Below are 16,895 nucleotides of genomic sequence, written 5' to 3'. Positions count from 1 at the left end.
TCGGCTGTTATCTCTGCTTACAGGTATTTGAATTCTTTGACAACTTCGACCAACTATCATGTACTTGTGTGATGGTACACGATACCTCACGGAATTTTCCTAATTCCTTTGTTATAAAAATAAGGTCATACTATTATAATTGCAATTTGTATAATTTATTACGACAGTATCAAAGTTCAAAGTATTGAATCTATTGAAAGACTGCAACGAAAGTAAACGTCATTCTTACTACACTTATTTGTAGTACCTTACCGCATATGGTAATAATATATATATTTGCACTGTTTTTAACTAATAGATATAATAGATATAACTATAATAGATAGACTAATATACAGGGTGAGGCAGATAAAGGGCCTATTAGAAATATCTCGAGAACTAAAGGCAACAGATTCATGAAAATTGGCATGAAGGGGTTTTGAAGAGTGATCTATTTAATGAAAATATTTTCATCTATTTGCTACTTCCGGTTATACCGGAAGTTGCTTATAACTTCGTTTTTTTTAATGGGACACCCTGTATATTTTTACATTTTTGGATTCTACTCGAAGTCTTATTTCTTAAAATATGAGGTTTTGTATTGTTATACAGGGTAGTTTAAAAGATAATTACGTTTTTTTATTAATTTCGTAGCAACTTTCACACCCTGTAGAATTGGAGTAGTTTGACATCAAAAACTTTATTTATGTTCCAATGATTTTTAATATAGTCTGCTATTATCAGAAATTATTAGTATAGCTAATTGTTGAATTTTAGTATACAGGGTTGGTCGAAACTCGGAATGAGTATTTTCTGAGTTTTCTTAAATAGAACACCCTGTATTTTAGTATTGTAATAAAATGATATTTATGTTACTTTTTTTATTTCTTAAGCATTCCCTATACCTAACTGCTTTAATTTGTGCTTAATTGTTAATCGCACCAACAATCTTAACTACGTAAGTATTTTGATAGATCATCCATTATTGGGAATTTTAACGATCAGTCTAGATTAATATGTATTTATTTCTGAAAAATTATTTGTGACTGAATATTTTCAAGGCCAACCTAATAAAATGTCACGTATTTTTTGTTGCAATTAATGTTTGGCTTGAATCACCAATAGCTCACAAATTAAAGCAGTTAGGTATAGGGAATGCTTATAAAATAAAAAAGTACCATAAAATATCATTTCACTACAATACTAAAATACAGGCTGTTCCATTTAAGAAAACTCAGAAAATATTCATTTCGTGTTTTGACCAACCCTGTATACTAAAATTCGATATGTAGCTATACTAATAATGTTTAACAATAGCAGACTATATTAAAAATCATCTGAATGTAAATAGAGTTTTTGATGTCAAAGTACTATAATTCTACGGGTGTGAAAGTTGCTACGAAATTAATAAAAACACGTAATTATCTTTTAAACTACCCTATATAATAATATAAAACCTCATATATTAAGAAAGGAGACATCGAGGAAAATCCAAAAATGTAAAAATATACAGGGTGTCCTATTTAAAAAAACGAAGTTATAAGCAACTTCCGGTATAACCGGAAGTAGAAAATAGATGAAAATATTTTCATTAAATAGATCACTCTTCAAAACCCCTTCATAACAATTTTCATGAATGTGTTGCCTTTAGTTCTCGAGATATTTCTAATAGGCCCTTTATCTGCCTCACCCTATATATAAATAGGAAATTCGTATACGTGATATGTTGTTGTTACACTCTTGTTGTTACTCTCTTAGTCAGGGGATCTAGTTACCTCGCGGTCAATGAGTTTTTCACGACCTATCTCAAGTCGTACGTAATTTACTTGTACATTTAATTATTAAAATTAAAAAATGGAAAAAGTTTAAGTTTGTTTGTTCCGGGTAGTGTCTTCGTTGCAACCCCCAGCGTTACACTTGGTCTTATATTCGTTAACATTAAGACCAATTTCCCTGGCTTCTTTCCCTTTAAAAAAAGGCAAAAATTTCTTTCGCATCTCTGGTTGATTATGCAATTGTGTCCAAATCGTCACTCCCTTGGAGTGACGTCACGTCGCGAAAATTGTCACGATGGAACGACAACTTGCTAGAGGCACATTGAAAAAACAGACAGTCATGTCTATACAAAAAGAAAAGGAAGAAGAAGATAAAAAATCTAAGTTTTAGCCAAAAAACAAAATCTTATCCGGACTATACAGCGCACCAACATCAATTTGAACCAATAATGTGCAATAATTTTGTAATAAATTACTTGTAAAATACCCCGTAGATTTGAATAAATCTGCATATTACAACGTTGCTTTGGTTTTAATATCAAAGTAATCTTTTATGTAATTTATGGGACCCAATAAGTTATTATTGAAACCTCAATAGGTGTTGTTTGGGTGGTATGTGGTACAAACAAACATGTAGGAAGTAAAAGTTCGGAATTTGTATCACGTATCTATATCGTGTACATCAATTAGAAGTAAAGAAAAAAAAACGTAGCACCTAGCGAGAAAATCAGTTGTGGCGCCACATCTCAGGCGCCACAACGTGGAACGTTGACCCTTTATTCGATTTATTCCTTCTTACTACAATGAAAATTAATAGTAGTAATGGAGCACATTTTTTCGTTGGTGCCGGTAAAGAAATTTTGCAAATAAACTAGATAAGAAATGGAGTTAATTAGGAGGTATTCTGCGTTTATAGACCAGGGCATCCAGGAAAAAATAAATCGATATTTATATACAGCATCTACCGACTTACAACTTTTTGCATTGTATTAGAGATGACTATAGGAAAAACGTCTACCAGAGAAAAATGGGTGGAAATGCATAATTGCATTTACAGTGCATAAACGTGTTAAAGTGATTCAGATATTGCCCATTATATCTGAATCACTTACGATATGCTGATGACATTGTATTAATAGCAGAAAGAAGTGAAGAATTACAAAGAATGATGGAAGAACTAGATAGAGAATCGACAAAGATAGGACTGAAGATTAATTACAGTAAAACAAAAACCATGACCAATCAACAAGAAGAACTAGTAATTACAGTGGCACAAACAAGAATAGAACAAGTAAAAGAGTATATATATATCTAGGACAAATCACTAGATTAAATAAAGAAAATCAAACCGAAGAAATAAAGAGAAGAATAAGATTGGCCTGGGCATCATTCGGAAAACTGTCTTATATTCTAAAGAACAGAAAATACCCGCAATACCTAAAAACAAAAGTCTTTAATCAATGTATACTCCCTGTTTTAATATATGGCTCTCAGACATTGACGTTTACAAAAGAGAATATGGAAAAAATAGCAAAGACAGAAAGAGCCATGGAAAGACAAATGCTGAACATTAAATTATCAGACAAGAAAAGAAACGAATGGATCCGTAACAAAACAAAAGTGAAAGACGTCTCTACCCAAGAAGCAAAGCTTCTAAATGGAAGTTCGCCGGACACACCCTACGGCAGAAGGATGAAAGATGGAGTAAGATGATTATACATTGGAGACCATGGAACCACAAACGAAAAAGGGGAAGGCCACAGATGCGATGGTCAGATGACCTGAAGAAACACACTGGGTCAAAATGGATGCAAATTGCCCAAGATAGAGAGGCATGGAAGAAGGAAGAGGAGGCCTATATCCAAGGATGGATGTTTAGGGCTGATTAGATAGAGTAGATAGAAACATGTTAAAATATGTATATTAAGGGGCAACTTTTGTTATTCTGGGTTATTGGGTCGCTGAACACGAATACGTCATCAGAACCAAATCCAGGAGCACGTGGTGTCTAGGGTTACTGCTAAGTCACGTCATCTGGAGTCTCTAGAGTCTAGAGTTTTCAGCTCTAAACTGATTTAAACAGACTACTCGAGGGATTTTAAGATCGCTGAACATGAATACCTACGTCGTCAGAACCAACCCCCGGAGCACATGGATCCCAAGGTCACTGCTGCTGAGGCACGTAACATGGATCTACACAACCTACCTCTATATTTGGCTAAATGGCGCTACATAATTTGTAGCGCCATCCCATAAGCATAATGTAAATACAAATTAAAAGATTGCATATATCTCGAAAACACCGTTTTTGGGGTTAAGCAACTGTTGCTCTGAGCGCCTCAAACGTAGAATAGGGAAAGCAAGATCTGCATTTCAAAAAATGGCAAAGTTATTCAAATTTCATTATTTGTCGATACCCATAAAAATCAGGTTACGACGATGTTATATCTTTCCTATACTGTTGTACGGAGTTGAGTCGTGGACTCTCACAGATGACACCCGCAAGAAAATTGAGGCTTTTGAAATGTGGCTTTATCGTCGCATCCTGAAGATATCTTATACCAACCACATTACTAATCAGGGTGTTTTGCTGAGAATACAAAAAAAGAGGTGTTTATCACAATAAAAACTGCCAAAATCGGTCACATCATGAGGAACAGTGAAATATATGGATTGCTGCAACTAATCTTGCAAGGACAAGTAGAAAGAAAGCGGGGACCAGGAAGGCGAAGGATCCCCTGGCTGAAAAATCTACGTAGGGGGTTCAACACAACAACCACAAATCTTTTTAGAGCAGCAGTGTGCAAAGTACAGATTGCCATGATGGTCGCCAACATCGAAACGATAGGCACTACAAGAAGAAGCAGAATGTTGCCAGATCTACCATTTTTCTGATATCATTAGTCTCTTTGGTTTTTAAATACAAAACTCTGTTTATTTTATTGCATTATTATTGGAATTCTTACTTCAATACGAGTTCAACCAAGAGTTATCTAGTCACGAATAGTGCAGTCACTGAAGGTGGATATGAGCTATTACCTCCGATTTCGTTGAACCTCCATCGATTTGCATGAAAATTGGTGAGTGGTTAGAGGATATCTCAAGGAACAAAGGTGATATGGTGCCAACTTGCGCTTTTACACTGGGGGTGGATGCCACCCCTCCTCGGGGGTGAAAATTATTTTATTAAAAATAACCCCACAATTCGATAGAGGGACAAATTATAAGCAAAATTTGTTATATAAACTTATTAAAATAAATCAAAACTTTTTGAGTTATTAAAGATCAAAGATTTTAATTTTTTGTGAGAAAAATGCATGTTTTTAACCGATTTTTCATAAATCACTCAAAAACTATAAGTTTCTACAAAAAAGTTATTATTATCAAAATTGAGGCTAATAAAAAATCAAATAAACTCCTTACTAGGAAAACCTTTCTGTGTTAACTAGAAGTAAGTTAAAGGTAATTGAATGTATATTTCTTTCGTCGAGTACCCAAATCTAAGTATTCAAGCTTAAATACCGACAAAATGATGCGTTTTATAACATAAACTTAATAAATAACTGTCAAAGCTCATACAAATATCTATCAAATAAGCCCTCGAACAAGTTGATAACATTAAAATTTATGCACCAAAAATGTTTCAAAATGTATCTTTTAAAATTTTTTCCAAAAAATATTATTGTTTTTTGTAAATAACTCCGTTAATTTTTAAGATATCAGCTAAAAACTAGTTAAAAGTTGACTCTAAGAGCTATTAGAAAATGTCAAAATTAGTCTTTTAAACCTCTCACTTTTTTAACAATAAAAGGTTAAATGGCCCCGGTTACATGGTTCTCGCAGCAAAATTGAAATTTTTAACGTTTCTATCTCGGTTATTTTTTACTCTACGGAAATAGTAAAATGAATAAAGTATTTGTAATAAAAAATACTAAAATTTAGTTATATATCATTTTTTACGTATAGTGAGTATTTTTGGAGTTATTATCAAAAGAAAATTAAAAGTACGATAATTTTAAAAATTCTGATTTTTTTAAATTGTATCTTGTTTTCAAAAATATGCATTCTAAACCGGTGAAAATTGTTGAAATCATTAACTATGTTAATCTAAAGAAATTCTTGTAAGGATTACTACAAATTTTAATTTTTGTGGAAATGGCGTATGTTTAATTTTTCACTTTTTCCTAAAAAAATCGAAAGGGTTCTCTTATTTTCATCATAACTTGCTTAATTTTGATACTATTAACTTCTACTGGAGCTCATTTGATAGGTACTCCGAAGTACTTTGACAAGTGCTTGACAAGTATATTCTATAAAATGCATCGTTTTCCCGTTATGTAAGCTTGAATACTTAGATTTGAGTACTCGTCGAAAAAAATATACATTCAATTACCCATAACTCACTTTGAAATAACATTAGTTTAGTTCTTTAAGTGGGGAGTGTATTAAATTTTTTATTATCTTTAATTTTGGTAATAACAGTTTTTTTACAAAAGCTTATAGTTTTTGAGTAATACGTGAAAAACAGCTTTAAAACATGCATTTTTTATAAGAAAAAATAAAATTTTTGATATTTAATAACTCAAAAAGTATTGATTTATGTTAATAACTTTATATAACAAATTTTGCTTAGAAGTTGCCCCTCTATCGATTTCTGGTACTTTTTTTTATTAAAAAAAATTCACCCCCGAGAAGGGGTGGCATCCACCCCCAGGGTAAAAGCGCAAGTTGGCATAATGTCACCTTTGTTCCTTGAAGTATCTTCTAACTACTCACCAATTTTCATGAAAATCGATAAAGGTTCAACGAAATCGGAGGTGAAAACCTTCAGTGACTCCACTAGAATGTTTTAAATAAATAAAACTTCTCAGTGTCAAATAGTTTTAAACTAATTTCGTAAATATAGTATGCCGTGATTTTGACATTAATTCATAAAAATAACAATAGCTTAACATTTATTGACTTGACTTGACTATTGAAAAGTGTTGTAAAATAAATTTTGTTAATAACTAAATCTGACAGTCGTTTTATGTGATTTTAAAAGCTCTAAGAAAAAGCTGCTTTTTAATGAAAAAGCGCGAATTACTGTTTTAGTGATGAGAAATGTTGACAATTTGAATCAAATATGGTTTCAGCAAGACCGGACTTCAGCTCATTTTGGTGTAAATGTTTGGAGCTATTCAGTTCCTGGAGATCACATATTTCCCGAACGGTAGTTTGGTAGATTTAATCCTAACAAATTAACAACCTGAAGATTATTTTTATTAGGGATACTTGAAAAGTAGAATTTATTAAACTAAATCAGCAAATGTTGCAGAGCTAAGGCAAAGAATTATCGATGAATCCATATATTTATTTCCAGAGAAACATAAAGAAATGTAATAGACGCACTCTACCACCGTTTAGGATACTGTCAATTTAACAACGGAGGACCTTTTAATAACTTGATTAGGTAGATAATAATTTAGCAATCTATAAAACTTTTGATTATTATGTTGAAATTTTATACTTACATAGTTTAAATCAAAAAAATTTTCGAGACGTTTATTCGCGGTGTGCAAGTACTTGGAGGGGATACGAGAAACGATCGTGCGCAAATAGCGGAGAAATCTGGCAACTTTCCTAAATAAACCATACTGTCAATTGAAACTGTCAAATTGACGTATATTTCATACCTACTGTCATTGAAGAAGAAAAATTATCATTCAGAAGTAAAAGTATCATACTCCACAATCATAGGGGTATATATTAACATAGAGTGAGCCTACTCTCCGCGCTTCCTGACGACAAGATCTCATGGACTGGTTTGCGGTATCTCTTTCTAGCACATTATATCGACAAATTAAGATGACATTAAATGTGAGTATATGCACGGAAGGGAAGGACAACTGTCGCAGCTTTACTATGCGTAAGAGTGAAACAGCACTAATCCAAATAAAAAATATGGTGTCGTCACTTCGCTCTGATTGACACTGTCTATGATAATATATAAGTCTATGTCCACAATACTGATATGATAAGCAATTATTATAATAAAAGTAAATTTAAATAATTGCATTTTGCTTGCACTACTGCAATTTAATAATTAATTTTATTTACTACATACAATTGTTTACGTTTTAATAACATAACTTAAATCTTACTTTTTCTTCTTATAATTATTTTGGGCTATGGCCTTGACCGGAATGGGAATTCGCCGCCGTTTCGATTCCGCCGGTTCATCGCCAGTCCATTTCATCGCCGGCTGTTTCATCGCCGGCCGTTTCATCGCCAGTTAGTCAGTTGATCTTGTATTATGGGAGATGACACGACACGACGCTAAATTCAGTTCAAAACTTATGACAAATAAATAAATAGATAAAAAATTTTATCATATTAATTTACTGTTCTATTTCTACTTTCCCTAAATTTGATACTAACCAGTATTAAATTTGTAGTGTTAAATTATATTTTATATTATAAAAGTTTAAAAGTCTATTAAAAGATTAAGTATGGCAACGGGAATGGTCATATCTCGCATTTCCTAGAATTCCTAATTATTACTAAAAATAAATAATAAATGTAACTGTCGCAAATTGGTCGAAAATTCGGAAATATATCAGTTAGCAATTAACTGACTGGCGATGAACCGGCGGCATCGAAACGGCCGGCGATGAACTGGCGGCATCGAAACGGCGGCGATGAACTGGCGGCGATGAAACGTCCTAGACCCGCCTTGACAATTATCCAGCAACCAGGACTAATATATAAAATCCTTTATAAAAGGTATATTTGTTAAAATCCCTATACAGGGCTACATCAAAGACAGAACTAGTTTTCAATCGGTTGACCGATCATCATCAGTGCAATCTTAGAATCTACATGCAAGCCACCAAAGTAAAAATAACAGGGTAAAAACCCTTTACAATTGATCCGTCATCGGAACATATGACTAAGATGTGAATTATAACATGGATGATTAAGATATCCAATGTTTTTCGCCCGAGGTACCAATGAGCTCTATCTGACAAGTTCACATCATGACTGTATGGAAGCAAGTAGCAAGGACTAATATAATTGGCCAATATAATTAAAAGTGCGAAAAATGTTGCTGAGCTATGAAACCAGGTGTCGCTTTTCCGAACTTGCACGGTCCCAATACGATTCTATGCTTTTGTTTTATCCTTTTAAGATGTTCCTGATTACACAAAATCGAAATTATTGTAGGATCGTTGAACTGATACTGAAGTGAGTTATAAAGTCGGTGCATACCTGATATCTGCATAAAGTTGACGTGTTTGTGAAAAGGATGCATATGTATAACATTGATTTTCGGTCTTTCTTTAAAGATATTTAAAAAATAAAACGGCGAGGGAAAACAGCAAAGGTGAATAAATATCATGAGACTAATGCTCCTTTAGACTACACTGCCAAATTTTGGATCTGAATTGTACCTAATGGCTGGAACCACATGCTTCTCCGATGCAGTTACACCGGAAAATGTGAAGAAAGTTTATGAAATGATTCTAGCTAATCGTAAAGCAACGATGCGTGAATTGGAAGAGGCTCGAAGAATGAGTAAAGAGCGCATTAGTCATACTTTATGACCAATGCGCTCTTTGAACTGAATAATAAAAAATTATCCAGCCGATGGGCGCCACCATTGCGGACCACTGACCAAAAACGTGATCGTGTAACCACCTCTCAGCAGTGTTTGGACCTTATCAATCACAATCCGTCGGACCTTTGGTATCGATTTTGCCCACTTAGGTTCTGATGTGTTTCCAAATCTGAAGAGATGGCTAGTAAATAATAATTTCAAGTCGAAAGAAGAGATAATTGACAAAACACCTATTCTGCACAGCTTCCAGAATCGTATTATTCAGATGGTATAAAAAAATTGAAAAGTCGCTTTTGTTGAGCCAAAAGGAGCCTATACATATCGAATAAAATAAAAATATTTTCTGAAAAAACACTTTTTTTTAATTTCAAAGAAGTTACAAAGAGTACCGAGTATGTATCTATCCTTCTTCTTCTTATGCAATCCACTAATGGAAGTTCGCGATTACGTCTGACCATTTTTGTCCATCCTTTGCAGTGTGTATTAACTCTCCTACGTTTCTTAGCCCTGTCCATTGTTTGACATAATGGAGCCATGCCATTTTTTTCCTGCCCACTCCACTTCTTCCTTCGATCTTTCCTTCATTTAAGGTTTGCAGAATTTGGTATCTTTCGTTTCTATGTATCTATTAGAACTGGACAAATACATGCTGTCTGTGTTCTAGTATTTTGTCGAATCTTTTAGCTATATATCTATTTCAAATCTTTATTACGTTCGTGAACCTGATATGTTTTATTTGTTTCAGGTACCTGAATGCAGAAACGTTCCAAAGCTTAACACGAGTCAATTATTTAAGTTTAGCAGATAACGATTTAGAAGAAGTACCTGAAAAGTTATGGAAAGAAATGCCAAATGTCAAAACCTTAGATTTAGGAAGAACAAAAATTAAGGCGTTGTATGAAAGTAGCTTTGTTGTAAGTGGTTTTTTGAATATATGTACTAATTTATTCGAATACAATTGATTACAATTAAAAAAAAAAGAAAATTAACAGTTTCTATTAAAAAATAAGTATATATTATAAATAAATAACATAACATAGAATATTTTATTTTATTTTGAATATTCCAGTTAGTACACTACTTGTTCTTGTACAGTATCCAGCATTGCATGTTCAACATTTATTTCACGTTCCAAAATCAAATCTACAGACAAATAAATGGTGCCCCAATGGGCTCACCACTCTCTCCAGTAATTGCCAATATCTCTATAGAAGCTTTAATTATATTCCTCCCCCTTGAGGTTGGCGATCAATATGGCAAATTTTTCTCTGTTCTGAGCTTGACGAATTAAGTTAGTCCCTGTTGAGTGGGTCCAATCTCTGATGTTTCGGAGCCAGGATTTTTTCTTTCTTCCTATACCCCTTTTACTTTCGATTTTGCCTTCTAATATTACCTGGAGCTGCTCAAATTCCCTATGGCTTATTATGTGTCCTAGATATGACGTCTTTCTAATTTTGACTGTATTGACCAGATGAGGACGTGTGTTCATTATTTCCAGTACTTCTTCATTCGTAGTTCTGCTGGTCCAGCTTATTCTTAGGCGGTACATCCACATTTGGAATGAATTCAGTTTATTGGCGTCATACTGTTTTAATGTCCAGGTCTCACAGCTATATAGTAATAGAGACCACACATAACACTTTAGTGTTCTGAATCTTATTGTGACTGAAAGCTTGGGGTTACACAGCATTTTATACATGTCCATGAAGCCAGACCTTGCTATTTCAATGAGTCTGCTAATTTCTTTTGAGGGTCTAGCTGACTATTTAGCTCTCTGCCCAGGTACTTATATGAAGCTTTGGTAACTCTGAAGGGTGATACCATTTATTTGTATGTTGGGTGTAATTTGTTCATGGGGATTCCTGTTATGACCTATGGCGTTGAATAAAGAGAAGACACCAATAAAATCAAAAGCATGCTACGAACAGCCGAAATGAAGACACTAAGAGCAATTGCAGGGAAGACAAGAAGGGATAGAATGCGAAACAACATTATCAGGAAACAATGTAGCGTGCAATATGTAGTAAGATGGGGTAGACAAAGACGAAGAGAATGGTTCAATCATGTAAAACGAATGGAGGAACACAAACTACCAAGAATTGCGCTAGAAGGAAAACCAGCTGGCAAGCGTCCACCGGGGAGACAACCAAAAAGATGGAGAATAGCTGGCAGTCTACCTCTGAAGAAATACTTCAACGTCGGAATTAACAGATCGACAGATCTACAACAAGTGGAAGGAGGTTCTTGTGAAATACCATGAATACCCAACTTCATGGCGGTCTTCAAGAGAAGCTCTGGATGATATGCTCATTAGTCCATTAAAATGTTACATTTTTTTAGGCCGTACCTTGCATTTCTTAGAGGAGTCAATTTTATTTCTTTAATGTGTAGGGGGGATCAGTAGAAGCTTAAGTTCAAGTTTTTGGGGTCGCCATCCTTGTCCCCCGGTCGCCATCTTGGAAATGGGGTGCAAAGGGGTTTCGCGCTATATTTCGTAAACTACCAACCCTACGGAAAATCTAATTAAACATAAAATGTAGCAAATTAAATTTTACACAATTTTGTTTCTATTACTTTTTATCGTCAAGTGACCAACAAAAAAGATATAACCAAAAATATGTAAATTTTTTTAACAAGTTTCCTTTTGGATGTTACTTTTTTTCAGTTCATTTTAAAATAAAATAACATTATAGCAATTTTGTAGGGGGTTTTTCAGCGAACAATTTCCACTATAAAGTTGTTTAATTCTATTTATTTATAAAGGTTTTACAGCGCTCCAAACTTGACCAGATTCTCGAATGCTCATAGGGATACAATAAAAACAAAAGTTAGGCTTACTTTTCTATCTATATATAATTTTTATTCATACAATTTATTATGATTTTAACATTCCTATGCTATTATTAATCTGTTTTTGACCTTTCTTCCCACTTTAGAACTTATAACTCTAAGCATATATAGAAAAGGCCCAAGAAGTTGTTTGAGGACAAATTCGCCGCTTCAGAAAAAGAATGACGCAACCGCAAAATGCAAAATTCTTAAACAGAGCAAAAAACGATTTTTGATATCAAAATTATAAAGTATGATAAAAATTAGCTATTCACCACACCGTGGTCAGGATCTCGAGATATAAGCGTTTTTTTGGGGTGTGCCGCTTTTATATGAAGTTATTTACATAACTTATTTCCTATTATACAGGGTGTCCCGAAAAGATTGGTCATAAATTATACCACACATTCTGGGGTCAAAAACAGTTCGATTTAACCTAACTTACCTTAGTACAAATGTGCTCACAAAAAAAGTTACAGCCCTTTGAAGTTACAAAATAAAAATCGATTTTTTTCAATATATCGAAAACTATTAGAGATTTTTTCTTGAAAATAGACATGTACCATTGTTATGGCAGGAACATCTTAAAATAAAATTAAAGTGAAATTTGTCCACCTCATAAAAATTTTATGGGGGTTTTGTTCCCTTAAACCCCCTCCAAACTTTTGTGTACGTTCAAATTAATTCATTATTGTGGCACCATTAGTTAAACACAATGTTTTTAAAACTTTTTTGCCTCTTAGTATTTTTTCTATAAGTGAGTTTTTATCGAGATGCGGCTTCTTTTTTAATATATTTACATAAAAATTGTATGGGGGTTTTGTTCCTTTAAACCCCCCAAATGTTTGTGTACGTTCCAATGAAACTATTATTGTGGTACCATTAGTTAAACACAGTGTTTTTAAAACTTTTTTGCCTCTTAGTATTTTTTTGATAAATCACCTTTTATCGAGATGTGGCTTCTTTTTCAAAATATACCTAAAAATGTAAATTATAAATAAATTTTCAGATTATTAACAGGTCTCCATAATCGTACTTAACCATACACAAATATGTGGTGGATTCGACAAATACTCAAAATATCTCAATAAACGCTGGCTTATCGAAAAAGTACTGAGAGGCAAAAAAGTTTTAAAAACATTGTGTTTAACTAAAGGTGCCACAATAATAATTTAATTGGAACGTACACAAAAGTTTGGGAGGTTTAAGGGAACAAAACCCCATACAATTTTTATGGGGTGCACAAATTTCACTGTAATTTTTTTTAAGATGAAGCTGGCACAAAGATGCCTTATGTCCATTTTTAATAAAGAATCTTTAAGAGTGTTCGATATATGAAAAAAAAATCGATTTTTATTTTGTAACTTCAAAGGGGTGTAACTTTTTTTGTGTGCACTATTGTATATAGGGAAGTGAGGTTCAATCAACCTATTTTTCACCCTAGAATCTGTGGTATAATTTATGACCTATCTTTTCGGGACACCCTGTATATTTTGACTTAAAATTTTCCAAAAAACTTCTTCATGAACTATATTTTATTGTTGTGTTGGTTAAAATTATAAACTAAAAAGTTTGTCACTCAACTTTTTTAAGTAAACATGAAACTAACGAAATATGATGACAAAATGTTAATAAATTAACAACTCCTTTTTTAATGTGTTTAAACATGTTGGACAAATTTTATTGTTATCTACGTACTTGAAAGATGACACAGTAAAATTTTTAAAAGGAAATATTTACAGCGACCAAAGATACAGCGAGGTAAATTTGAAAAATCATCAAAATTGATTTTTGGCATTTTTGTATAAATTAATTTTTTTAACATGTTCCACCAACTCTAGATAAAAATAAACTTCATATTCGGATTCAGCGACCTCTAAAACATAAAAATAGACCAAAATTGATCATTCACCTTAAATTTGATTTTCGTGGTTGGCATAACGGTTAATGCCGCTCGTCTAATATATAGATAGAAAAGCATTATTTTTCTACGAGAATTCGAGAATCTGGTCAAGTTTGGAGCGCTGTAAAACCTAGATAATAAATAAAATTAAACAACTTTATAGTGAAAATTGTTTATTGAAAAATCCTCTACAAAATCGCTATGATGTTATTTTATTGTGAAATGAACGTAAAAAAAGTTATAACCTCCAAAAGAAATTTCTTACAAAATTTCTCTTATTTTTGTTTATAACTTTTTTGTTGGTCACTTTACGATAAAAAGTAATAGATATAAAATTATAGAAAATTTAATTTGATTCATTTTATGTGAAATTAAATTTTCTGTAGGGTAGCTAATTTACGAGATACAGCGCGAAAGCCCTTTGCACCACTTTTTCCAAGATGGCGGCCGGGGGACAGGTGCCTCAACCCCAAAAACTTAAACTTAAGCTTCTACTGAACCCCCCTACACATTAAAAAAATAAAATTGACTCCTCTAAGAAATATTTTTGTATGTAACATTTCAATGGACTACATAGACATTAAATAATAGAGGGGACAGAATGCACCCTTGACGCACTCCTCGTCCTATGTTTATGTAATTGGTGTTTCCGTTGTCTGTTCGAACGCATTCTGTGTAATTATACAGGGTGTAACAAAAATACAGGTCATAAATTTAATCACATATTCTGGGACCCAAAATAGTTCGATTGAACCTAATTTACCTTAGTACAAATGTGCACATAAAAAAGTTACAGCCCTTTGAAGTTACAAAATAAAAATCGATTTTTTCCAATATATCGAAAACTATTAGAGATCTTTTATTTAAAATAGACATGTGGCATTCTCATGGTAGTAGTATCTTAAAAAAAAATTATAGTGAAATTTGGACACCCCATAAAAATTTTATGGGGGTTTTGTTCCTTTATACCCCCCAAACGTTTGTGTACGTTCCAATTTAATTATTATTGTAGTACCATTAGCTAAACACAATATTTTAAAAACTTTTTTGCCCCTTAGTACTTTTTCCAAAAGTCAGTTTTTATCGAGATATTTTGAATATTTGCCAAATCCACCACATATTGGTATATGGCTAAGTACGATTATGGAGACTTGGTAATAATATGAAAATTTATTTATGATTTACATTTTTAGGTATATTTTGAACCATATTAAAAAAGAAGTAATATCTTGATAAAAAGTGCCTTCTCGAAAAAATACAAAGAGGCAAAAAGTTTTAAAAACACTGTGTTTAACTAATGGTACCGCAGTAAAAGTTTAATTGGAACATACACAAACATTTGGGGGGTTTAAAGTAACAAAACCCCCATAAAATTTTTATGTAAACATATTAAAAAAGAAGCCGCAACTCGATAAAAACTGCCTTATCGAAAAAATACTAAGAGGAAAAAAAGTTATAGAAATATTGAATTGAACTAATGGTACTACAATAATAATTTAATTGGAACGTACACAAAAGTTTGGGGGGGTTTAAGGGAACAAAACCCCCATAAAATTTTTATGGGGTGCACAAATTATACTATAATTCTTTTTTAAGATGTTCCTGCCATAAGAATGCCACATGTCCATTTTCAATAAAAAATCTCTAATAGTTTTCGATATATTCGAAAAAATCGATTTTTATTTTGTAACTTCAAAGGGCTGTAACTTTTTTTATGTGCATATTTGTACAAAGGTAAATTAGGTTCATTCGAACTATTTTTGGTCTCAGAATATGTGATTTAATTTATGACCTGTATTTTCGTTACACCCTGTATTAAATTACTTTAATTATATTATATTACCAATTTTTGTATTTATTGTAAACCATAACACTTCGACCTTTAAGTTTGTCAATAAAAGTGATTTATCTTTTTCAAATACCAAGTAACTAATCGTCCAGAATAATATTTATAACTAAGTTTTATAAACTTTTGTCTTAGACACAACCATCTGTGCTGATTTTTGTTATCAGATTTTTTAATTGCACAAATAAAAGACGAAAGCTTTTCCTTGAAAGCATAAAATATATAAAATATATAAATTTAATTTTTTTTTTATATCTATCTACAAACAAAAATATGCAACTCGATTTATTTGAAGGACACAGTTATAAAAAAGATTTTACAAATCATTCTTCTTCGTCTGACCGAACGTTGGCAATTAAAATGGCTATTCTCACTTTGTTAACAGCAGATCTGAATAGTTCGACAGATGACAATCCGAATCATTGCCGCAAGTTTTGGAGCCACGAGTGTCTCCTCCTCCCTGGACCACTTCTGCTGTCTATTTTCCCTTGGATAAGTAGTTGAAATACTTACTCTATATTACTGTGCCTCATAACGTGACCCAAGTATTCCAACTTTCTTTTCTTTATAGTTATTCCTCCTAAGGTGGAAATAAAATTATCCAGGTTTTGGCCAAACTTTTCACCGAATGCCTTCACCAAGGAAAAACCCCTTCTCAATGTAACAATGCAGTCATTGTTTTATTGCACAAGAAAGGTGACATAACAGATCTAAAAAACTACCGTCCTATCAGTCTGCTATCACACATATATAAACTTTTCACAAAAATTATCAAAAAAAGACTGGAGGCTAAGTTAGACTTCTATCAGCCTAGAGAACAAGTTGGGTTTAGATCCGGATATAGCACTAACGACCACTTACTGGTAATAAAAAACTTGATAGAGAAGTCGGCGGAATACAACAAACCTTTGGCTCTGATAGTCGTGGACTACGAGAAAGCGTTCGATACCATAAACCAGCAGA

At 32.8% G+C, this 16,895-nt stretch overlaps 1 protein-coding gene across 1 annotated transcript in view; it reads left to right on the top strand.

Annotated features, from left to right (window-relative positions):
* The window catches only part of LOC114349361 (leucine-rich repeat protein SHOC-2-like), a 160,562-nt gene that overhangs the window by 99,702 nt on the left and 43,965 nt on the right, over window positions 1-16,895 (top strand). Inside the window, exon 2 of the mRNA XM_028299710.2 lies at window positions 10,100-10,268. Within this exon, the coding sequence (XP_028155511.1) occupies window positions 10,100-10,268 (169 nt within the window). The remainder of the gene's footprint in view (window positions 1-10,099; window positions 10,269-16,895) is intronic.

The sequence above is a fragment of the Diabrotica virgifera genome, chromosome 4 (assembly GCF_917563875.1).
Source record: "Diabrotica virgifera virgifera chromosome 4, PGI_DIABVI_V3a".
Lineage (NCBI taxonomy): Eukaryota > Metazoa > Arthropoda > Insecta > Coleoptera > Chrysomelidae > Diabrotica > Diabrotica virgifera.
The sequence above is the reverse complement of the archived record's forward strand: the minus strand, read 5'-3'. Positions and strand labels throughout refer to the sequence as shown.